General features: G+C 40.5%; 1 protein-coding gene across 3 annotated transcripts in view; it reads left to right on the top strand.

Annotated features, from left to right (window-relative positions):
- Nucleotides 1-11,539, top strand: part of KCNK17 (potassium two pore domain channel subfamily K member 17) — a 32,887-nt gene extending 21,348 nt beyond the window's left edge. For all 3 annotated transcript variants that reach the window (XM_085575620.1, XM_085575619.1, XM_031504525.3), the window contains 3 exons: nucleotides 154-320; nucleotides 1,457-1,625; nucleotides 3,381-11,539. In XM_085575620.1, the coding sequence (XP_085431746.1) occupies nucleotides 154-320; nucleotides 1,457-1,625; nucleotides 3,381-3,676 (632 nt within the window). In that variant the 3' untranslated portion in view covers nucleotides 3,677-11,539. The remainder of the gene's footprint in view (nucleotides 1-153; nucleotides 321-1,456; nucleotides 1,626-3,380) is intronic.
- Nucleotides 11,540-24,716: the final 13,177 nt, after the last annotated feature.

Here is a 24,716-nt window from a genome sequence, read left to right as displayed (position 1 = left end):
TGGATGTTACTTACAGTTATTTATAAAAAAGGTCTTTTTGGAGCAGTGACCTTCTCACCTAACTTCTGTAGATGATGGATGTTCACCCCTCCAGGGGGAAGGGGGTAAGTAGAGACTATTTTAGATTTAATGCTTCATTCCTCCCTTGTCTAGGCTATGGAAACCTGAGCCCCAGCACTGCAGTTGGTCGAATCTTCTGCATCGTGTTTGCACTTTTTGGGATCCCCTTGAACCTTGTACTCCTGAACGAAATTGGGCACCTGATGCTGCTTGGGGTTCAGCATTGTGCCCGTCGCCTAGAGGACGTGTTTCACTGGCAGGTAAGCAGTATGAGCAGGCATAGCTCAAAGAAAAAAAATACAGGGGTCATTGTCTCGTATTTGAGATCCTATGACTAACAAGGACAGCCTGGCTGACTATTTGACCAAAAAGGTAATAATACTCAGGAATGACTGGAAGCAAATAAATTTAGTCTATGACACAGCCCTATGAGGTGTCAGATAAAGTTGTTTATTAATTGAGGGAAATTCTGTGATGAATGACTTGCCCTACATCAACAGAAGCGATACAGCATGTGAGCAATGCACAGTCCTAGACTATCTAGTCTGTTTATTATCAGTTTTAGTTAGAATTGCATGTGTAAGTTATATGGGAACATTTGTGGAACGGGCTTTAAACTGGCATGAATTTAGGACTTATGAAGGCGATGCCAAATTTGTGTTGGCTTGGTGTCAGTGTTTAACCTCAGCTAGCATCTAAGCACCATGCAGTTACTCACCCCTTCCCTGTGGAATGGAGAAGAGAATCCAGATAGCAAAAAATTCATGGGTTGAGGTAAAGACAGTTTAATAAGTAAAGCAAAAGTTGTGCACGCAAGCAAAGCAAAAAAAAAAAGAATTTGTTCACCACTTTCCATCAGTAGTTAGGTGTTCAGTCATTCCCAGGAAAGGACTCCATCATGCATAACACTTACATGGGAAGAAAAACTGCATCACTCTGAACATTCCCTGCTTCCTTCTTTCCCCAGCTCTATATGCTGAGCATGATGCCATATGGTATGGAATATCCCTTTGATCACTTGGGCTCAGCTGTCCTGATTGTGTCACCTCCCAAATTCCTGTGTACCCCCAGGCTACTCACTGGAGGGGTGCAGAGAAGGCCTTCACACACTGTGCAGGCATTACTCAGCAATAATAAGAACATTCTGTATTACAAACACTGTTTTCAACATAAATTTAAAACACTATCTCCTACTAACTACTGTGAAGAAAATAACCATCCCAGCTGAAACCAGCTCACATGTGGGACAGGCATGTCATTTGTTATAGTGGAATTCAATGAATATTTGTATGCTTTTGTGGAGCTTGCTCCAGCTGGAAAACAAAGCTGGACTTTCCTTGCTGCACTTCTTGTGACAATCTTTTTTTTTTTTTTTTTTCCCTTCCTGTTTGACTAGAATAAAGCTTCCTTCCTGATGAAGACCTGTGCACTGGTAACTGGCTTGTTATTGTTCCTCCTGCTACCTCCCTTGTTATTCTCTGACAAAGAAGGCTGGTCTTACGAAGAAGGCTTCTACTATTCCTTCATTACCCTCAGCACTATAGGGTTTGGAGACTATGTGATTGGTGAGTAGTTCACATTTCATTTCTTTCACCTACTGAACAGCAAATCCATGACATACAAAGCTTCTCACTTGGCAGTCTGGCACAAGTAGCAATCCCCAGACCTAATGATCAGTATGTTGTGGTGTGCATTTGGCAGGTTGGAAAAGACATTATTTCTGCCATAGTAATGCCACCTGTGGAAGAACAAAGGCATTATTTCCCAGACAGTAAGTGGCATTGAAGTGGCCTGTCCCTTGAATGACTACACCACCAGGCAGGAGTGCTATGGTTTAATCACAGTGGTTGCTGAGGGCACATTTATCACACTCCAGTGCATTGGCAGCCATTAATTTTAAGCAGAAGCCACTCTGCATCTTCATTAACAGACAGGGGCTGTTTCTTCTGTTTAAACCCTGGATAACTACTTTCTAAAAGGCAAATTAAGTCACTTAGGTATAGACTGTCAAGCACCAGGCACTACTTAGTTTTGGATGCCAAAACCCTTTGCCAGAAGAAATGGGATTGGATCCACACCCACTGCATTTGCTGAAATGCAGGATACGCCTCTTTGATAAAGACTTTCTCATTAAAAACATATTGATTATATAAACACATGCACTCTTGAGTTCCTGAGAGACAGAAAGACTAAAACATCCTATTAGGGATTTGCTGCTTTCTTCATAGCACTCGCTTGATGTTTAGACAATTTAGTGGCAGTTACTTTAGAACTTGTTTGTCATGCATCAAACTTATGATTAGAGCTTGTGTAGGCACATGTAAATAAGTTAGGAATAAAGTTAGCTTGGGCAAGGGTAGCCAGATAGAGCTTGACAAAAGCTGGGTCAGCTTAGCGTTCTCCTATACTGATTTTACAGATGATGCTGAACTCTGTGCTACAACAGTTTTACTTCTCTCAGTTTCTGGTAATGCATTATTCCTTCCTCTTCCAGGTGTGCCTTCACCTGTGTAGTACCTTTGTAACTGGAATACTGCCATAGAGACACTAGGTTTGGTATGGGAATAATTGAGTATGTCAGTTGTTGTGTGTGTAGAGGCTAAACAATTTTGACTTAAAATCCTGTATGTGTGGTTTATGCCTCAAAAATAAGGTTCAAGTGATCTTCATACTATTTCTCCACTAGTGTGATAAAGAGCTGGGAGGAACAAATTACCTGCAGGGAAGTATCTTTGCAGAAAAGGACCTGGCAGTCCTGATGGGCACCAAGCTGTCCATGATCCTGCAGAGAGTGCCTCTGTGGCTGTGAAGTCTGGTGATAATTTTAAATTGTTTTCCGAAGTTTAGTTGTTCTTGGAGGTTTCAGGACTGCTCAGGCCTCTTTTCTCTGCTCTCAGACACTCTCCTGCTTATATCTGGTTTAACAAGATACATATAGTGGTACATAAACCCTGCTTACCTCTCTGCTTGTAGGGACCTCTGTTACATGCTAATAGAATATTGTGGTGCTGAGTGATAAGCAGAGAAACTAAACTGTGTGCTTGAATGTGAATAATCACTTTGACATGGATGTAATTTGGGATTTAGTTTTCTTTCTTGAGAATGATATCTGCAATTCCTAAGGAGTACTAGGCTGTTGCTGACACATCATGAAACATACTTACAACATCAGTTCACATGCCAAGTAGATGGCATACTTGTGATTTATGTATAAATCACTAATATTCAGTGATATTTCAACTGTCTTTTCTTTACATGTAATGTCTCCTTTGAGGCACTTTTGATCCAGTGTAGAAATGTTTTGGGTGATTCTGTTGTAGGGATGAACCCAGATCGCATCTATCCAAGCTGGTACAAGAATGTAATCTCTCTGTGGATCCTCTTTGGGATGGCCTGGCTAGCACTGGTTATCAAATTTTGCATCAATATTCTAGAGAGCTCCAGTGACTTCTGTCAATGCAACAAGAGGAACATGGAGATGGCAGAAGATTTAATGGATGGTAACAAAAATAGCATGACTGGACTTCAAAATGTGGAGATCTGCAGCGACAAAGACACAAAAATGAAAGGACCAGTTGAATCTCACTCTTACAGAGCTCCTATGGAAGCTCTCTAGGGAAGAAAAATGTTCTCGGTGTCCTGTAGTTTTTAGTGCGCCAAAGATGAACCATTTGAAATGTGTAAGTAGAGCTGTCCTGACCTGTGAATGGGGTGAAAGTTTGCTTATTGAGCTTGAAATGCTTTTATTTTGAATTGAGCAATGACAAAACATTTCATTTCCAGCACCAACAAGTACTACCAATGGGACTCTTAGCCGAAAGTAGATTTAAGGAAATATCACCTACCCTCCCACCTCAACTTAGGAGGTAATCTTTGACATCCCTGAGCAACACCAGCTATTGTCCATTTCTGTATGTGATTCTTGCAGCCTCTAGTTATATGTATGGCACTTTGCAAATGCCACAGCCATAAAAGCAAGTGCCATTTAATGCAAGAAACAAATGGCATATTGCCAAAATAAATGAAAATAAATGAAAAGCAGTTTAAAGCTATCTGGCCATCATGGCAGGTGCTTATGAAAGGTGCTAACAAGGTTTTGCTCTCTGATCGTTCATACGGGGATGGCAATGAGGAAGAGCTTGTTAAGGTGCCTCATAAAAACAGATAATTTCATTTTTAAAAAAGTAATTTCTACATCAGAAGTCTGCTAACAGAAAGAGATTGGGTATGCTATTCCTTGCTTCAGAACTTATGTGAGTTCATTCTATGAAATATTTTGCAGACCAAATGTCATCAGCTCAATGTTCATTTGGATAGATTTGTATTTTGTTATGTCTTGGAAGTCAGAAAAGGAGGACTAGAGGCAATCTTAAAAGTCAGTGATTCCAACATTTTCCTATCACCAATATTAACAAGAGCTATTTCAGTCTAGAAACAGACTGAATTTTTTTCAACTATGATCAAGAGATGCTATTGTGATGAACTTCTCATGTCACGAATGATTAGTGTACCTGTTCTAACATCCTATATATCATCACAACTGTCTTTGATCCGTGGAATGGCATGCTTATTTGGCCTTTGTGTCAGTCATGAAACAGAACTTGGTTGGGTCTTTTTAGTTCCATTAAATTCTCAAAAATCTTTTGAAATATTATGACATTTATAAAGGCACAACACAGTCTAACTCCTGGTGCTGTTTGTATTCCGTTATCTGTTCTTCTCATTTTGTTGTTCCTGTTGTGATATTTACATCCTAAGCATTAATTTTGAAAACTTCACCATGGCAGCAAACCATAATGAAGCATTTGGTTGAACCTTCAGCTTTTGCAGTGAGCCAAGTTTCCATGGGATTGTTACAGAAGAAATTGAAAACAGAGTCTATTGGAGTATGGGGCTGAGGAATTAGAAATATCCATAGCTATGTTCACAAAAATGGAGTGAGTGAAAAGTGTACAGTCTTCAGGAAAACAAGTTCTGAAACATATATTGTGAAAAAAGTGTTTCCAGAAGAGGCCAGTCTGAGTATTGATATCTGGTGGAACTGATTACAGGAAAGAATGTAGCAAAGGGATCAGCTGAATGAAATTCAATCTGATGACCTTTTTCTGATTGCACAGAATTAAATGTTCTCTCAAATACTGTTTGAAGGGGCAGCAGTGATCAGGAAGGGAGGCAGTGGACCTCTTGGATCATACTGATGCAATATAAATACATTTCAAATTTTTGAACATTGGGTAATTTCTTTAAAAGCCTTTAGCATAAACTTTTCTGTTCCATGTTTCATCTTGCTTATTTTCACTGATCAATACACAATGTACATTTTATTGGCCTATGTGAAAAAGAAAGTGTATTTCTCAAAACATGAGTAAATTACTATTCACTTCACAAAATATTATACCCTTTAATACATATCCTTTGCATCCTTTTTCACATGCAAAACTTATTAAGTATAGGTGTATTGTAAAATCCATATGCCCAGGAGGTATTAGAGTTTCTGCTGTCAGAACACAGGGATGACTATGTTAATCTGTTTCAACTTCTACTTGAAATGTCACAGACTCTGGAAATTTCTACCAACTCTGCTAGATGATGAGAATGCTTGTAGAAAATTTGAGAAGAGTTTCTTCTTTTGGATTTGAATGTCTATTGTGTTAATCTCATTAATTAATGTTCTCATCTATTTTTAGGCTGTGGATGGGGTCTTCAAAAGTGCCTTTGAAATTTAGGCACTCTGGTCCTACTGAAGAGCAGAGTTATGTGTCTTTGGGCAGCTAATGTATATTTCTGAGAGGCAAGGGGGAGAGGAACTCAAGGAATAGTCTTGAAAAAAAAGGATTAAAGCCTTTTGCAGATTTTGCTTCCACTGTATATCAGGGTTCAGCCACAGACTTAGGCACGTGGCTGGGTCTCGAGGTGCCTCATTATCTGCCCGAGCTGTCCTTTCTGAGTCACATCCTTCTGCAGCCCTGCTGCCCAGCCACTTACCATCAGCAGAGTCCTGTCACCCACAGTCTGATATCCCATATTTTATGGAAGACATGTCAGAACTGCTGGCAGGACACACGTACCTCCAGAGCCACAGGTTCTTTGCTCACCAAAAATTTTAGGAATAAATGAGTCAAATACCATCTCTGACTGGGTTCTCTGGTACTGAATTAGCATGTTGTCTCTTATGAATATTATTTTTCTGACAATTCATCTCAGCTAGCTTTTGATGTGGACAATAGATATTAGGATACCTGAGTCCCCATAAAGTGCTGTGCCTCTGGTCTTTGTGTTCTTTATAAAGATGTGTTGTGGTTAGATTATATGAATGTACTTGTTCCCAGGGGGTTGAGAAGAAAGTGGAGCAACATCACAAAAACACCATCATCAATGTGTCTACTATACCAAAACATGAAAGGTTATCTTCTCAAGGGTAAAATAAAGAAAACAAAAGCATGGTCCTGTTAATCATTCTTGTCACAGCTGACTTACAGTCTGTATTGGAAAATTACAGATGCTCATTGATTGTTTTTTTGTTGTTTTTTGTTTGTTTGGTTGGTTGGTTTTTTTGTGGGTTTTTTTTTGTTTGTTTGTTTGGGTTTTTTTTAGTCTCTTCAGGTAAATATGCAGTTTTCATTAGCAATTTGAAATTGACTTTCACTGCTATTATTCTTCACAAGTCAATTTTTCCTTATTATCCTGTTTTCTTCCTTGGAAAGACCAGAGGTTGGAAACAGGTTTGGTTAGTAGTGGTAGTTGTAAATATTTATGTATCACTCTCCAGAGGCTTTTTCACAATCACATAGAGCATAATGTGCTTCTGACCTTGATACAGTTTCCCAGGAAATCAATCCTGTGAAGCAAGAAAATAGAGAGGGAGCTGTCTCCCCTCCTTCAAGGACAAGTTCTGGCTTCAACCTCAGTGTTTCTTATGCTGGATCTTTCTGCTAGGCCAGAAGAGATGTTTGCTCCTTGGGGAAAGGTGTGCCCAGAAATCCACAACAGGATGTCACAGCAATGTAGTACAGACTGCTCAGAACTCCACAGTTTTTTCTAGTTGACTACAATATTTTGAGGTTCCTAGAGTAGAACAAGAAGGCTCTTTTCCCATGATGGTCTATGGCTTCAGAAAAAGTCCAGGATGTTATTTTTCTTGCAGTATATGCCTGATGCTATCTTGCCTTACAACTGCTATCTCAGCTCAGTTTAGAACTGAAATCAGTTAGCCTAGAGGAGGTTCAGTGGGATCTCATCAATGCATCTAAATATCTACAGGGAAGTTGTGAAGAGGATGGAGTCAGACTCTTTTTCATTGGTGGCCTGTGACAAGGAATGAGGCACTGGGCACAAACTTAAACACCAGGAAACACTTTCTCACCATGAGGATGACCTGGCACATATTCCCTGGAGAGTTGGTAGTCTCCATCCTCAGAGATCTTCAAAAGCCATCTCTAGATGACCTTACTTGAGGAGGGGAGTTTGATCAGATGATGTCCAGAGATCCCTCCCAACCACAACCATTCATATTTATGCATTTTAAGTTAGTAGTCCACTGTACAAAGCCCTCCCCTCTCTCCAGACTGTCTCCATTAACATTCAGGTTGCACGGCCAGCAGGCCTGGTAGACTTTCCTGCAATTTTGTAAATGCTAATTATTTTTTTTATTTCACATCAGAAATGCACTTTGTAAGAAAGGAGCAAATACAGTTATTTGTGAGCAGGGAGGGTGTTTTGTCCATATGTTAAATACCATTGTACCATTCCAAAAATATGCAATGATGTTCAGCTTTTCGGGTTGGTATAGCCTCCTGTCAGTGTTATCTATCTGCCTGCAAGTTCTAGAAGACAGATTTGGTGCTTCATCTCTGACACACTTCAGGTAAGGCAAACCTCATTTCATAGAAAGGTTTACTCTTTCTAAAGTAGAGGCTTACAGTGGTACAGGTGGCTACTTACCAATTGGATTAGGGCAAAATTTTAATGTATTGAGGTCTTATAATATAAGCTTGTCATCTATGTAAATAAATATTCTGTCTGATGGAAAAGGTGAATGCAATGAACAAATAGTCTTTTTCAGGACTGTTAATGCCATGACTTAGGGAACTGTGTACATGAAAGTGTTTCCTCTTCCAGTGGTCCTGGTTGTGAGTGACGTAGCATCAGAGCAGATATTTTTTGTGGTTGCCTCTGAGCACCTTTTTGGTCTTAGAAGGTTTTTTCTTCTTCTTCTTCTTTTTTTTTTTTTTTTTTTTAATATCTCAAATAAGCACTTGGAAACTTGCAGATGAAATGGAGTTGGGTCTGAACATCTGCACAGCTGCCACACTGGATTATTCTGGGTGAAGATTCAGAGGTTTCATCTTCAGAAAGATGAGCGATTAGAATGGAACAATATCTATGCCCTGAAAAATCTTCATTTCTCAGGACTGAGATTTAACTGGATCTTTAGGTGGGTTTTTTTTTAGAGAGAAACTGGTAAGCATTTAAGCTAGTACTAAACAGGTAGAGAGGCTCTCTGGTACCTCTTAAGTCAATGTGTGTTGCAGTAAGAGCCAATGAAAAGCTGTCACTTTTAGAGGAGACAGCAGCAACATGAATTACCATACTCTTAAATTCTTTATGTTAATATAAGTGAATATGTGATCTTCAAAACTCCCTTTCAAATTTTGAGCTAAGGTACCTTTATTTTTAAGGGAAGTACAACAAAACATTCCTAGTAGAAAATGGATAGATCTATATTACTTGAGTCGAGGTACTGGAGCTACCTCTTAAGGCAGAAGCAATACAGTGTAAACTAGAGAGGCTTTCAAAATGTTTTAGTTTTTATGGCAATATGAAACATATTTCTTCACTGCTACTGAGTTAATTCACTGGAACATAGGATTTAGTTCTCAAGTAATATGAATTTCCAAACTGTCTAAATTAAAACAAGAGCATGCTTACCAAAGAAAGCTATAACAGATTAAAACAGAAAGGGAAGGAAAATAACAGGAAAGAAAATGTTGAGGAGAGGAGGCTGTGGAGTTTATTACTCATTCCTAATGAACCTGGTTATCAAGTTTGATTAGGTTCATACTTTTTTTCCCTTTTTTTTTGGTAATTCCTTTAAAAGCTATGCCTTAAACAAATGAATCCAACTATATTTAGTTAGTGATTATGGAAATGCTTCAGACATCCATGTATCTGAGTGAATAGAAAGGCCCAATACATAAATTTAGGGGTGTACAAAGCAGCCCCAGAGGCAAAACTGAAGAAGACATAGGTGTGGAAATTGAACAAAAAGGCACACAGTAAGGATAGGATTAAAAAGGAAGGATTCATTGAGGAAAGGAGAAATCCAGTGAGGCAGCATTTGCTCAGCTGACTATGGTAAATGAGAAATGGGTCATTGAGGGAACATTCAATATAATTAAAAATTAGAAGTAACCTAATTTGGATAACTACTGATCAAAAAGTCATGATTGTACCACCACTACTGTTACTTGACACCTAATTCTATTACAGGTAGGAGTTGCAAGTTGCAATTTCAGTTCTCCAGGTTCATGTTAATTGCTTTTCCAGCTAGTATTTTTGATCTGCTGAGTTAGAGCACTATTGTGGTACTAAATAATCCTCTGCACATCAAACTGAGGGTGACTTGCAAATACAGGTTTTAATCTGTTGACTAAGATTTGGTTAGAATGTAAAAATGCAAATTTTACAGAGTATAGTACAGAAAAATATATTCCTAGAAGGCAAGTGGGATGGATGACTGCATGCTTGACTGAAAATATCATAAAAAGTGCTTGTCTTCTTTGTTTTATGTGGTTTTGCTATCAACAAAGCACAATGAGGAGTTTAATTAGTTATGGGCTTTAGAATAAGGGAGAATTACTCCTTAGTAATCAATGAATGTAAGACAATACTTTAATGCAACACAGCCCATTTGGGTGCACCCAAAATAAAGCCACATCTCAGATATTACTTAATTAGGAGACTGAAGTGTTGACAACATTTGGATGAGAGGACTTTTGAAGTCTTACAGCACTTTGAAGTCCAGGGATTCCAAAAATGCTGGGTTATACTTTTCTGAGTCTGCCCTTTGAATTTTGAACTGTTACTGCAGTATACAACATTGTCTCTGTGTTTGTATGAAAGAGAGAAAGAGTATGTGCTGCTAGTGTTGCAAATCATATTATGGTCATGTTAATTCCTACAGTGCATTCCCCATATGGCTCCCACCACTTTCCTAGCAAATAAAACAATATTTCATTATTTCTTTTTCATAAACTATTTCATTCTCATCATTTTTTCTGATCTTGCATCTGTCTAATCAGTGTTTTCAATCTTGAATCACATAATATTCTGAGTTAGAAGGGACCCACAAGATTAATCCAGTCCAACTCTTAAGTAAATAGCTCATACTGGGATTCGACCTGCAACTTTGCCATAACTGGCACCATGCTCTAATCAGCTCTGATCCTACATTAGTTACCTCAAAACTTCTGAGCCAAACTCAGCTCTGCTCCTTTTGTATTTCCCCTGCATGCTCAAACCCTTCTTCTGTGCCAGATATGTATAGCAGAGTCTTCTCTACTACTTTTCTACTGTGCTGGGGCCAGGTCTGTATGTAAAACAAAGAGAAGGTGCAGGAGCAGAGGGTTTGCAGGAACTATTTTCCTGCTCCTGCTCTCTTCTCTTAATGATGCCAACTATAGGATGCCAGCTCTGAGGAGGGCTGAGATCTCCCCAATATCTGCACCAGTTCTGGTCTGCTGGTCTTTACTGTGAGGAGAGTAAAGGGGTCCAGACAGTCTCAGGTGGCTTGGCTTGCTTTCAGGTTGGTTGTAATGTACTGGAAAGCTGAAGTTTTGGTTGTCTGCTGCAGCCAAGCTCCAAGCTCATTTGGCATATGGAGAATTTGAAGGAATGGCAACACTTAAGACCTTCAGGAAAAGCCTGGTGGAAGGTGGTGATGGCTTCACACAAGTTTGCCTTCCTTTTGAAAGAGTGCTAGCTGTAGTTATCCAGGAAGTGCCAGGCGGCAATGAGTGACCCCACGAACTGAGACTGAAATTGTTCTCCCCATGGATTTTCTTGAGATCCAGCAGCTCTGGATGTTATTACTATTTGTTCCATAATAGTGTTGCCTTTTGAGTTCAGAACAAAATGTTTCAGCTGAGCAATGCATTGAAGGCACAAGGACTGAATCTGACAATATCTTTTGATGTGACAGAAAATTAATTATGACACCAAGTAGATGCAAGAGAGTGTACTGCATAATGTTCTTGTTAGGACTCTGGACTAAAACTTTTGAAGTTTAGAACCTGTCCTAGAGTTTCTTCATGATTTCACAAATAAGAACATTTACCACTCTATCTTCATCACCCCTAGATAACCTCTAATTCTTAGGACAATATTCCCTGCTATGTCTAGAGTAGCTAACAGAGGAAGTCACTGAATCCAGAAAATAATTAAAGAAGCTAACCAAGCCAGTAAAAAAAAAAAAAAAGGAGGGAAACAAAAAAAGCCAAACTTTTAATCATAGTGAAATACCTTTGTCTGGATTAGGTCCAAATATTAGGTGTAAAGCCAGTGCATTGTCATGACAAAAAATGGAGTAAAGTGCTTGAGACTGGTATTTGGGAAGGAGAGATCTGTTTTTAAGTCTTTAGTCTGACACAGGTAGGGCAGGCAAGTAGTATGATTACCACCTACTTAAGGTTCATGGGCAGGCCATCTCAGCCACTCTCAAAGCTGTTTCACTGCTCATAAATTATTAACTTGGCTGTGAGGCACAGGACTATTAGCTATCCTCTCTCTTGTTTCATTAATCACTACATAAGTAAATCTTTATGTGAATTTAGTCTTTAGGGAATTACTGTAATAGGAAGCAAAAGAATATCCAGTTTGGATAGCAGTAGCCAGTGGTGTAAAGAATTGCCATCACAGGTGTCACCACGTTCGCTTTCATGAATTTACATGCTTGTTGGTTCTCAAGCACTGTAAGAATATCTTGGTATTAGATGGACTTATCCCATAGTGGAGCCCTTAGACCTAAGAATGGTAAACATGTTCCCCATATAATGTATGGCAATACATAGAGATATTTCTTTACCAATTGTCCATGTAAGCTTGCAGAACAAGAAGTGACAACAGCAAAGGATAGATGCAGAAGTAGCTGACTGGTATTTCCACACAGAATTCAGCCACAATTTCTTTGGCAAACACCTACCTGCAACTTTTCTGTTTGTAGAAACCTAACAGAGACACCTTAAAACAGGCAGTAGCTAAATGGTTAGGGAAGTCATTTAGGTTAAAGCAATGCATGTTCATATTTCTGTGTTATTAAACATCAGAGGATTTAAATCTGTAAAGGCCCCAGGGTAAATGGAAGTTTGTCTTTCTCAGTCTTCTTTGCTAAATACTTGTTGCAGGGCTAGAGAGCCAGTGTCCAATCTATTGCTCACTTGTGAAAGTATGGGGGTTGTGAAAAGGTGACATTTAGGATCCACTCCTGTGACTATTAAATAGTTACAGCAAGTGGGGCAAGTGTACCTGTAGAGAATGAAAAAGATTTACCACTTAAGCAACTCCAGGTCAGGTGAGGCAGAGCCTTCAAATCCTGGCCCCAAATCCCAAGTGATCACTTGCTAAGTCGCTGTTAGCAATTTTGAGAAGGTCAGCATGGAGGCACCTACAAAGCAATTGCCACTGGAGAGCCCTGAGGATGGCAGCTACAAAGCAGAACTGCGGAGCACAGTTAAGCTCTGCTAAGCTCAGTTAGTTTACATCAGACCTGAATGATCTGTTTTAAAGGATGTAGCTGTACATACAGCTGGAACAACTGTGCAATGCCATTACACAAATTAATGATGTGCAGAAATAAAATCAACCTGTGGGTGGGTGAGCAAGTTTCTCACCTATAATCTTCCTCACCATTTGCTTTGCAATAAAAGGGAGCTGTCAGAGACTGCCAATGGGAGCTGTGTCTCCCAACCTTGCCCTCCCTTATCATATTTCTGAGCAAAGCGAGCTGATTAAGCAGCATCTGGTGTGACTGACCTTGTATCTGAGGTTAGTCAGAGACCTGCAGAGCAACCTGTTGATTCACTCTAACAAACACGGGCAGTAACTTTCAAGTTTGCAGCCCTCAATTCCCTCACTCAGATGGGCATGGGAGAGTTATTTTAGGTCTTGGTTTAAATGTCTGTTAACTTGCCATACAGTTCAGATAGTTGCTGTGGCTCAGGGCAATTTTAGCTTGAGAAATGAGGGATGATGAAACTGCCTGCACACAGATGCACACAGGTGTGCACAATATGGTAGGAGCAGGATTTGGAATGCAATAGGATATGTCTATAAGGATCAGTGAAGTAGAATGGGAGAACCTAAGATCATATTGTAAGAACATGTGTCTCTGGAGTAATTCAACCTTATCAGCACAAGGAAGTATTTGCCAGTGTAACTTCAATTAGTATTGCTGTACCAGGAAACCCTCCTAGCAAGTATAAAGCTCATATTACTTTCAACAAGGAAATAAAGGCTTATCTTGTTGGAAAAACTGTTGTATTCTGGCCCAACACATTTAGGCTGGCAGTCTTGGAAGGAGAAGAAAGACATCTCTTTATCTTTTCACTTCTCTGTAAATCAACTTCAGTCATGAAATGAGATTAATGCTTCTTTTTCTAGAGTTCCATGGAATAACAAGAGAAGTCACTACTTGATCTTTGTACAATACTTTCCAAAGAAGATCTCTAATGTACTCTACTGATGCAGTGCTGTATTGTTAGCATGCTGTGAGCACTCAGACAACACCTTAGACTGCCTGTTGTCTCTAGCTGATGGCAGCAGCTGAGGAATATTAGATGTGGTCTGCTTGGCTGCCAGTTACTTGGAGATAATCTAGTTCCCAAATACTGAATTTCTACAGGGAAAAAAATGTTTAATCACACCCAAAGATTAATTAGCCTCATCATGCTAAGCTTGAGCTAGTGCATGTGCCTGTAGGCACGTGGTCCTGTGTGGTATGCCAGAGGCAGCTTTGGTAAAATCGTTTGATATACAAGAAACCCAAGGAATCACTGTCACTGCACAGATACCACAGAACAGTTCCAGTCTTCCTTCTGCTTCTACTGTTCTTTAAAATGCTTCATTTGCCTGAAAAGGGCACTGTGTGATGTAGCAGATTGATTTGTTAAAGATCAGGGAAAGAATTAATCTCAGCCAGTATTAAACATCTATATACAAATTAATCAAAGGACTTAATGATTTTTCTGACCCACTTCTAGATTAAGATGGATTTCCCCTAAGAGTGTATGTCATTCAGTTGGTTTTACAGGAAACCCCAGAATTGTGCACATTCAGATGGCAGATGAATCACAGCATAGAGGTCTTTACCCATCCTGCACCTAGGCCTCTGAGTAGTCTTCTGTGTGGATGCTAATAAAGCAATCACTTTTGCTTTTATTTTAGGTCAGTTTCACATTTTGGTATTCAGGCACTTGGCAGCTATGTAATGTTTGGTTTGCAAACACTCCCAGGGAAGGGCTCAATCCAAACCAATTATTTTCTTTACAAAGAGACAAAAACCTCAAACATTTTTCTTTACTCTCACATTTTGTAAAACTTTTTTTTTTTTTGTTTTTCTACCCCAAAAAGTCCCAGGCTCAGTTCCTATACCCTCCACATATTTAAATATCTCTTCTTTCTGCACTTTACGCAGGATTATTGTGTGCCCCTGTGCTCAATCTTTATGGTGGTAGAAATATATTTAACTCTTCTTTAGCAGCTTAAACATTTTAGAAGCTGGAAAAGTCATGGACACATCCACCCTGTTCATCACAGGCACATGGACTAAGGCTGACATATTGCTACCTAAGCTGATGTGTCTGAATGGTGCACAGCAGCTCTTTGGAGGAGCTGGCTTTGGTATAAAAGTAGCAGATTTCCTAGGGAAGGTGCTCCCTTCCAGGTGCTGTGCTGCACTGGGACCCTCACGCTTTGTGCTGCTCTGCTGCTGGGTTAGGTATCTGTGTGCCTGGGCTTTGCTGGGTGATGTAGATGTGCCAGCAGCCACCATGTAGCACTGCTGTCACCCCTGGTTTGTTGCCATGCAGTGGAGAGTGCTGTTCTGAGGAGCCTCCAAAGAGGAATCACAGGGAGTGTTTAAAGCCAGCACTGTGTCTGTTTATAAAAGCCAGGTCTCACTTCAACTGTTTTCCCACTGAGAAGTTCTCCATTAAACTGCCAATCCTGTCTTCATGCTTCCTCCCACTCTTGAAAGTCTAGAGATCAAGATAATCTACTTCCAAGATAATGAAAGAATACTAAATATATGCCAGATACTTGACGGGATAAATGAGCATATTGTGATTAAAGGAAGTGAATCATATCTTCAAACAATGTAAATTTGTACAAACTTACCTCAGCCAAGAATTTATGCCCACGGTCATACTTTCAATTGGAATAAAAAATTAACTAATAAATGGGAGGGATTTAGGTAGCAGGTCAGTCAGGCTTGTCCAGTCTTTCTCATGCTGGAGACCAGGTAGGAGCTCTGGGCTTTTTCCACTTAAGCCCCAAGTCTCATAGTGGTGTCTTTCACATTCCTGGTGCAGGAGGGACCCCTTTGATTTCCACTTCCACTTTTCCTTTACTGCACACACAGCAGCTGCTACATCCACTGAAGGAAGAGACATTCCCTGTGATGCAAAACAGGCACTGAATCTGGACAAGACACCTGTTTGAAATAGATTGGTTGGTCTGTGCTGTTGTTCAAAGAGTGTTTCATCTGGGATGTTCACATTCTCATTTGCACAGTTAACCCAAATAACAGGGGTGATTGTAAGGCAGTCCAAGAGAAGCTTTTAGCTCAATAATGAGTCCATCTGTACCCAGAGCAGTTTCTCTTTTTTTAATCAAATGGTTTTAAATTAAGTATTTATCTGACCATAAAATTCTATACTCTCTTGTTCAGAAGCTTGACAAATCTGTCTTTTATTTGGTTTCTCCAGTCTCTCTGAGGGCATAGATATAAGATAGAGGAGTATATCTGTTTTAATTCTTTCTTCGTATTCTGTGTTCCATATGGAGACTGTTGAAAGGCTTTGCTACTCTATATCTTTTGAGCAGATACTTCTCCTGCATAGAATAATAAAGAATTAATAGAATAAGACCTGCTGGATAACTCCCAATGGATAAGAAAGACAGCAATTCTACCACTACCAGAGATGAAGAAAGCAGATGAGAAGGAATCAGCTCAAAGATAACACCATTAGACCACCCCCCACCCCCCCCCCCCCCGCCAAATGAAATAATGTTATCTGCATAGACTAAGTTGTTTTTGGGGATTTCTTTGGTTATGTGGTTTGGGGTTTGGATTTTTCTAACAGGCACATTGGATGGTTTTTTATTTACTATTTTTTTCAGCTGAAATTGTTTTCAATCTTTTTCTTTAAAGATAATTTTCTTCATGGTGTTGGAGAGCACAGAAATCAACATGTTAGACTTGTTTGGTGCTGATGCCACACTGAACAGACCTCTGGCATTATGGAAAGTGACAATTTATTGGAAAGACCTAATTTTCCATTTTCTGGATCTTTGAAATGTGATTTTAAATATAAATGAGAGTCAGACCCAAGGGGATTATCCAGATTTATTAATTTAAATTATCATCAGTATCTGAGTGAATGCTCTTGTGTCAGTTTCTAAGTGATCTTTAAGGTGGATAAATTGGGAAGTAGATAGATGTATAAGCAGGTTAGTGGGTGAAACATGAGCATAGCTCAGAAATCATGGTTGCCTTGCGCAGAAGTGCACAAATGGAGGGAGCTGCTGGATGCAGGGATGTCAAGCCACTATGGGCAATGGTGGGTTTAGGTCCCTCCCCCTTCTCTTGATCAGCCCTCCAAAAGATGGAGTTGTGCCTGAGGCCTGAGATAGATCCCTATCCTTCTACTAAGGTTTCAGCTATGGAATTGCTGTGAGCTCCTTCACTTAACTTAATGGTGCCTTGGGGGCAGGGCCTTTCATTCAGGACTGCCCAGGCTTTACAGAACCACAGAGCAGCTGACTCCTGAAGGCAGTTCAAGGATGTTTTGTATAATGAGATCCTGGCAATGAGATTGCAGAGCAGCTACTCAGAGGTGAGGTGAAGTAATGCCAGTGGCAAAGTGCACTGAGGTTGGTGAGGCAGTGATGAAATCTAACTCACCCTGTTTTCTTGCAGTTTACAAATGTTTTGAAGTAAAGATGTGTGGTAGTATTTCCCAGCTTTAAATGATGTAGGTTATCCAGGTTGTAAAATGTTTTGGTTTCTTTTGAATGGTTTCTATAAACAACTACACACATGTCTCTCTTTCCCCACTGCTTGATTTACTGATGCCACACTCAGGCCTGCTGTTATCCCACTGCTTATTGTTGTAGTTCTCAATAGCTCTGAAACAAAGACAAAACACCCTGTTTATTGCAGCAGGCATCTTAGATGACATTTTCCATTGCTTTCAGTATCACTGATCTTTCCCTCTCTTAATACATCTTTTGTAGCCATGCAGCATAAAGGTGTTATAAATGAAACTTTGTCCAGCCAAATTAAAATGAAAAAATAAAATATTTATTTTGCAATCAAATTCTATCTAGCCAGCCAAGAAAGAACAGAGCCAAGCCCGGAGTTGGCCCTGGGTGTGCAACAAGGAGTCAGCCTCAGCAGAGGTTTTCTCCATGCCCACACACCTCTATCCTGGCACAAGCGGTTTTTATAGGGAAAATTCTGCCTGAGGCCAAGATTTCAGCAATCAGTCTTTTTTTCCATTTAGAGTCCATAGGTTAATAAGATTTTTTTTTTTTTGGTGATGAGGAAGAACAATTCAATGTCTGGAGCTGTTGAATCCCTTGATGAAATTTACAGGAACGCTGCATTCACATGTATCTGCCCGAGGATTTCCATGATATCCATCTCGGGTCGTTCACGCGATGATCAGCGCCTGATTTCCCGGTATCTCCCCAGACATGGCCCATCTCCTGGCCGAGCTGCACCCTCTTACTTGTAAATCAGTTTCCAGTATACACCCGGTCTCGCCTGCGAGGGTAGGGGCGGCTTCTAATACAACCGAGCATAATCTAACAAGTATCCAATATTACACATTTCATACAAGGAATGGCACGAATTATGTTTACTACACATAACAAAGGTTACCTGATTCCGGTTTTTGCCTGCCTTGGTGGGAATTTTGTGATACTCTGGGAAGAGGGGTATGCTTGTAAGAGTCAAGAGATACACAAGCTGTCTTGCTGTTGGGGAAGTCATGTGTACTAGTTGTGAATCACTGCTGGCTATGCCTGCTCTTGCATTATCACATTGCTGCCTGCAAGATCTGGCCTATGTGGTATTTTGTATTGTATGATTGTTTGTGAATGCTGGGTTATCATGGATTACTTTATTATTCCATATCATTCATACACACTCATGCAGGCAAGCCAGGTATCAGTTTGGATCCTATTTTCTGTTATTAAAACATGCTTGCCTACATGTAAATCTGCACTTAAAAAAGATGTATTCATACACTAAATCTCAGCTTTCTCTTTGCCTGCTTTACTTGCTTTACTTTATCTTGTGTTAATCTCAGCAATGTGTTGTAGAAAGATGAGTTCAAACCAGTGAACTGTGTGGTTGGCTGGTAGTTTAGAGATCTGGATTCTGTTCTCTGTTTTCATTTTAACCTGGTGCTTGACCCCAAGACCTTTCTTTGTTCATCTTGTCTATTCGGGTTGATGGGTTTCACTCAAGTCTGGTTGGAAGTACTCAAGTCAAGAGAACCAGGGTTTCAGGATAAATCTGCATTGCAGTTTTAAGTGTTCCTGTCTGTGCATTTGCCTAAATCCACTACTGTGTCTGCACAAAAATCTTGCTTATGTGACTTGGATTAAGTGATAAAGCTCAAGCTATTCCCAGCTGCCACTCAGTGAATTCCTGAGAGTGCCTTTTGTTACGTATTCTTGGCTTGACAAGAACGATTGGCTAAAATTACTCATCTCCCAAGGCACCATCCTGTGCCCGGGGTCAAAGAAGTTGCTGGTTTCTACAAGCTAAAGCCAAGTAAATACAGCAGGCACAAACATTATTTGTGAGATACATACATACATTTCTCTACAAGCAGTACAATCTTTGTCATGCAGTTATGGGCCAGTGTACCTCATTCCTGTAGCAAAGTAAAGCATCCCGGTGTGAGTGACTGCAGGAATTTCCAAGCTGTCCCCCTTTCTCCTGCCCCCTCACTCACAGAAGTAGTGGAGGTGTTGCACCAGGTCAGGAGTCCTGCAGAGTCCTTCCAAATGCTCCCATCAGAGTGGGACCCACTGCACTTATAAGCCTTTTCCTCATTTTTAGCATATGTCTGCTAGCTAATATGAATTACTTCAGCTTTTAATTACTTTAGCAAATAAATATACTGGTTTGATATAAGGATTGTTATAAATAAGAATTTATTCAGCCAGATTAAAAATAAAAATAATTTTATTTGTGGTCAAATTCTATCTAGCCAGCCACATGGAAAGGACAGAGCCGAGCCCGGGGTCAGCCCTGGGTGTGCAACAAGGAGTCAGCCTCAGCAGAGGTTTTCTCCTATGCCTACACACCTCCATCCTGTTACAAGCAGTTTTTATAGGGAAAATTCTGCCTGAGGCCAAGATTTCAGCAGTTAGTCTTTTCTCCTATTCAGAGTCTATAGGTTAATAAGATTTTCTTTTTTTGGTGATGAGGAGAAATAATTCAATGTCTGGAGTAGTTGAATTCTTGATGAGAGTTTACGGGGAAGGCTGAATTCACATGGATCTGTCTGAGGATTTCCATGATATCCATCTTGGACGATCAGCACCAATGATCGTGATGATCAACACCTGGAGTCCAGACATGACCCATCTTCTGGCCAAGCCACATCCTTTTACTTGTAAATCAGTTTCCAATATACATCCAGTCTCACCTGCAAGGGGGGGGGTGGGGGGAACTAATACGACAGGCATGATTTAACAAGTATCTAATATTACATATTTCATACAAGGAATGGCACGAATTATATTTATTACACATAACAGGATCATTTACCTCCCGAACTTTGGGATAGCTGGGTGTTGCAAAAGTTAAGTCTTTCACATCAATGACTAGTGCTGGTTTCAGTCTCTTTTCTTGGCAAGATATTACAGTAGTTGTTCTTCCATAACTTTCTTAACAGTTTAATAATATTTTAAGAGAATATAATGATTCACTGCTCTCATTACTAGGCAGTTTTTGTTAATAGTCAATAATTATTGCTGGCAAACATCAAGTGTTTCATGTCTGAAAACTAACATTTTTGCTGCCCCAGTTTCTCAGCTAGTGTATGATGAAATGAACAGGGCTTATGCTGTTATTAATGTTCAGCTCCTTATTAAAAAGATTTAGCTGGGCAGGGGGCTTGACACGGAGCTCACCCTCGCTGTTGTAGCTTTTTCCTGGTAGCCAAAGGGTGAGAAGGCTGCAGAGTCTGTCCCTGGAGTCTCCATGGCACAGTGGTAGCTGAAGGTGAAGAGGTGTCCAGTCTGTATCTGAAGTCCTGATCTGCAGACCATCCTCTCTCCTTTCCTCCTGGCACACTGGTAGCCGAAGGGTGAGGGGATGTGCAGAGCCTGCTGCTGAGGATCCAGCAGAAGCTATCTCTCTCCTTCCCTCCTGGTAACACCAGGAAGAGTGTCTGTTTTCCTTGTGCCTGCTTCCCACAGCCCAGTCCACTCTGGTCCTCTGCAGGTTATGGTGACAGGTCAGACACAGACTAGGGATGGGGTTCCCTTTTCCCCAACCAGCACACCCATCCAGCCCCCTCCACTGTGCCCAGCCTTCCATTTAGGGGTGTTTTGACCCTCAAAACCCCCTCCCATGAGTCCACTGGTCCATCTATTTTGCATCCCAGTCCTAGAATGGTAGTGTGGGTGCGGGGGGTGGGGGGGGGTGGGGGGGGTGTAGGTGATCCCTAGGAGCAATTAGCTAATTAACATTTCAATATCAGTACTTAGCTCAATTCAGCAGTGTCCCCATGGGAACCAGGAAGGCCCTTTTGTTCATAACATATGAGAAGACTCAGTTTGCCTGTACCAAAACTGTGACTGTTGACGACAAATTTGCTGATGAGTTGAGAATGTAGGAAGATCCACCTGAACACCCTTATTTCTCCACTCATGCTAGTGTTTCCTTACACCACTACATAGGGGCCCTGAAAATTCAAGATACAGATCTGATCAGTGATGTGTTCTATCCATGAGACAAACTTCTGTTATTCACCAGAGTAAATTAATCACTCTTTTTAAAGTCATTTGCCCACTGGATTCTAATTTAACCTTTATCTGGGAATGTGAACCAGGAACCTGAACAATGACTGCATGGCTAAAGAAAGTAAATGGTGTTTCCTCATTCCTTTCAAGTAGTTGGGCAGAAAATTGGTATTGTAGCTTTTGTTTAGCTTGTGTACTCATAAGCCCTTCTTCCTTTCTTGCTCTGAATCGCAGTCCATGTGGTACTACCAACATCATTAAAAATTAGATAATCCAAAAGGACTGCTTCTCCAAGGGTGGAGGTGGACAGCCAAAAAAACTTTACCTCAAAGTTAACTGGCTTCTGAATGGAGCATTCTTACGAGTGTGGCGAGCTGCAATAAAGAAACCTACCTCAAAATACCTATCAAACTGTCCAGCAGGTGCCCTTTATTTTGTGTGTGCTTGGAAGAACAAATGGTTCAAAACAAGGTTCAGAAAATCAGATCATGTTGGTTAGTTGTAACTTGACATCAGTGAGGTTAGACCTGGAGTTCCTATTTTCTAGGTCACAGAGACTGTCATGGCTGTGAAAAACCTCAGATCAGCTCTCTGAATTGTTTTTCATTACATATAGTCTGAGACTTTTGTTGAATTAATTTTCAAGATGCTGAGAATTAATTTAATTTCTTTATTGTCTGTGCTGTAGCTACATATTATTTCCTGAGAATTTGGCTAGCTGTAAGTGACCTGAAGGCTGCAAAGTCAATATTATAGATAGGAGTAAGACTCAGAAATCCTGTCTCTGTGACAGTTCTTCCAGTCTTAAACTATTTCTTACTCAGCAATGCTTTTTGCAAACATATGCTATCTAGATTTCTTTAAGGACAAATATAATTGGACAAATATAAGGACAATTAAAAAAAAACATTAGCCCACTCCCATGACTTTTCATTCTGCTTTGTAGGCCAGATGAATTTGTAGGCCAGATCAATTCTAATACCCAGACAAGTTGTTTATGGGAAGAAAAACTCTCATGAACCTGAAATTAGACCCAAATGATGAGATTTTTAGTTACAATTATATCAGTGAAAGCTAAATTACAACCATGTGATGTTACAGGTACCTGGCAGAGGGAGGTGAGATTCAGCCAGTGCAGACACATCTGAACAAGATATTAAATGCCTATGATAGTTAATGGAGAGGAAAAAGATACGCCTAGGCCATGATTAATTTAATTCCCAAACTGTTGATGAAAGGACAGCTGATAAATCTGACTATAAAAGTATCTATTTCCATTAACTATAAAATGAACTTAATATGAATACCTTAGGTAGAGATTCACATCACAATAGTCTAAAGGTGATGAGATCACACAAATACAAATGTGAACACAAATGTGGAAGTCACCCTGCAATGTTGACTCTGTAGTGACAGAGCCCACAGTCAAGAAAGAAAATATTATGCTGAAGAAGTCACCCCCTGGAAGGCCCACAGTCAAAAGCTCAAGTGTGTACAGGAAGCTCTTTTAAAATGCCAATAACAAGATTTCCAAGATACCTTCTAGAAAAGCAATCTACTGTATAGGCTGAAAAGGTCTGGTTATCTACCAAGTTGGTTAATTGAACAAGAACAAAGGTCATCAGGGTAAGGCCATGCAGGAACCTTGCATGAAAAAAGCCCTTTAGTTGGACTAGGGTATGTGTATGAGACGGATACACCTGGCCTGTAAATGCCTCCAAGCCAGAGATGCAGGTGTGAAAGCCATGTGGGCACTTGCATTTGTTGGGATGTGGTGTTCCCCAAAGCAGTGACAGTTTTTCTTCCCTGCCCACATTGTGAATTAGTTACATTCCAAAGGCACTGGGGCTGCTTGAATGGAATTTCAGGTTCCCATCAGTGGTTGCACTCCAGACTGCCGTTTCCCTCTCCATCCCCTCCATATCCCAGGTTTCAAGCTCTGCTCCTTACAGTGATTTATGTGTCCCAGAAAGACTAAAAGTTAGCTCCTGGGCTTTCTCCATGGAGAACAAAAAGTCCCCATTTGTAGTCACCATAGCCGTGCAAGCAGCAACAGCTGTGGCCTTACTGAGTCTGGACAGGTGCTGGTGCAGCTGGTTCTTGCTGAGCTCTTTCATGCCACAACTCCATCACCTGCATCCAAGTCAGTATCTCCCTGCACCCATGCTAACATGGCTGAAGTTAATTCCAGCACTGCTGCACGAGTTTCAGTGACGACAGCTCAGGTGTGCACTCCTCTTGGAAACTTTACCAGTCCAGTTGCCGATGAGCCGCCTCCTGTCCCCACTCCATGAACACTCTTCTGACTTTGACAACAACTTGACTGCTGAAACAGCTGTGTTGACAGGAACATTTGACACCAACAGGACTACATAAGTCAGCTAAGGCAACCTGTTTGTGGTGTCCTGCTGAGTGGTTTAATGCCTTGACATGAGGACTGGCATGTTTACATTACAGTGTTAGATGTTTATCCTTTTTTTCCTATATGTTCTATGTTAAGTGCTTCTTCAAGTTTACCTTGTCCTACACTTCTGCCCCAGCCCTGCCACACTAGGCAGAGGGGCATGTGTGAGATCTGGCTGTTTGCTGTAGTGGCTCAGTAATCTAAATATTCTTGACCAATGTCTTCATTATCAGTGTGAACTGAGTTCCTCTGTTATCCTAGACACATCTAGTGACCACAGCAAGCCTTTCATATATCCACATTACATCAACAGTACTCAACAGGCCAGAAGGGGTCTAAGCCAGTAGTTTGCAGATGCCAGACTTGTGACCCATACTGTAAAAGCAATCTCTGTTAGGAGGTTTGCCATGCTGAGGAGCAATTGCTGTAGCTCTCCTAACAGAGAGAGGTGGGCATGGTGCCAAGCACAGGATGTGATTAGTGAGACAGTTGCAGATCATGTCCCGGGGTCCCAATCAACAGTTTGGGATGATATTTTGGAATGCCAGCATAATACTTGGTATCCTGGAGTTCTGACCCATCACTCTGATTTCAGCTTATTTCTATACTTAAGGAAAAAATAAAGGAAAACAGCAGATCAAAACCCATGTGTGTTCTTTAAGAACCATCAGAGACTGGTAACGCTGTAAGAGTCTTCCTGAGCACTACAGAGATCTGTCTGTTAACAAGAACTTTATAAAATCTTCATTATCACCACCTACCTACCAGGGGAGCTAACAATTTCACACACTTTTTATTATTAGCTGCACATAATACCCTCTTCACAACAATTTAAAAATAACTGCAGGAAGAACTGAATCACACATAATTTGAACAATTAGAAGTGACAAGCTGTTTTTCTCATCTAGTAAAATATGTCCATTTGGCATACTTTGCTGTCTAGCAGAGCTCTTTTATTCACACCACTCCAGTCTCTAAGGAAGACAAG

The sequence above is a fragment of the Lonchura striata genome, chromosome 3 (genome assembly GCF_050655825.1).
Source record: "Lonchura striata isolate lonStrDom1 chromosome 3, ASM5065582v1, whole genome shotgun sequence".
Taxonomy (NCBI): domain Eukaryota; kingdom Metazoa; phylum Chordata; class Aves; order Passeriformes; family Estrildidae; genus Lonchura; species Lonchura striata.
Note: the sequence above shows the minus strand (reverse complement) of the source record. Positions and strands in the feature narration are given on the sequence as shown.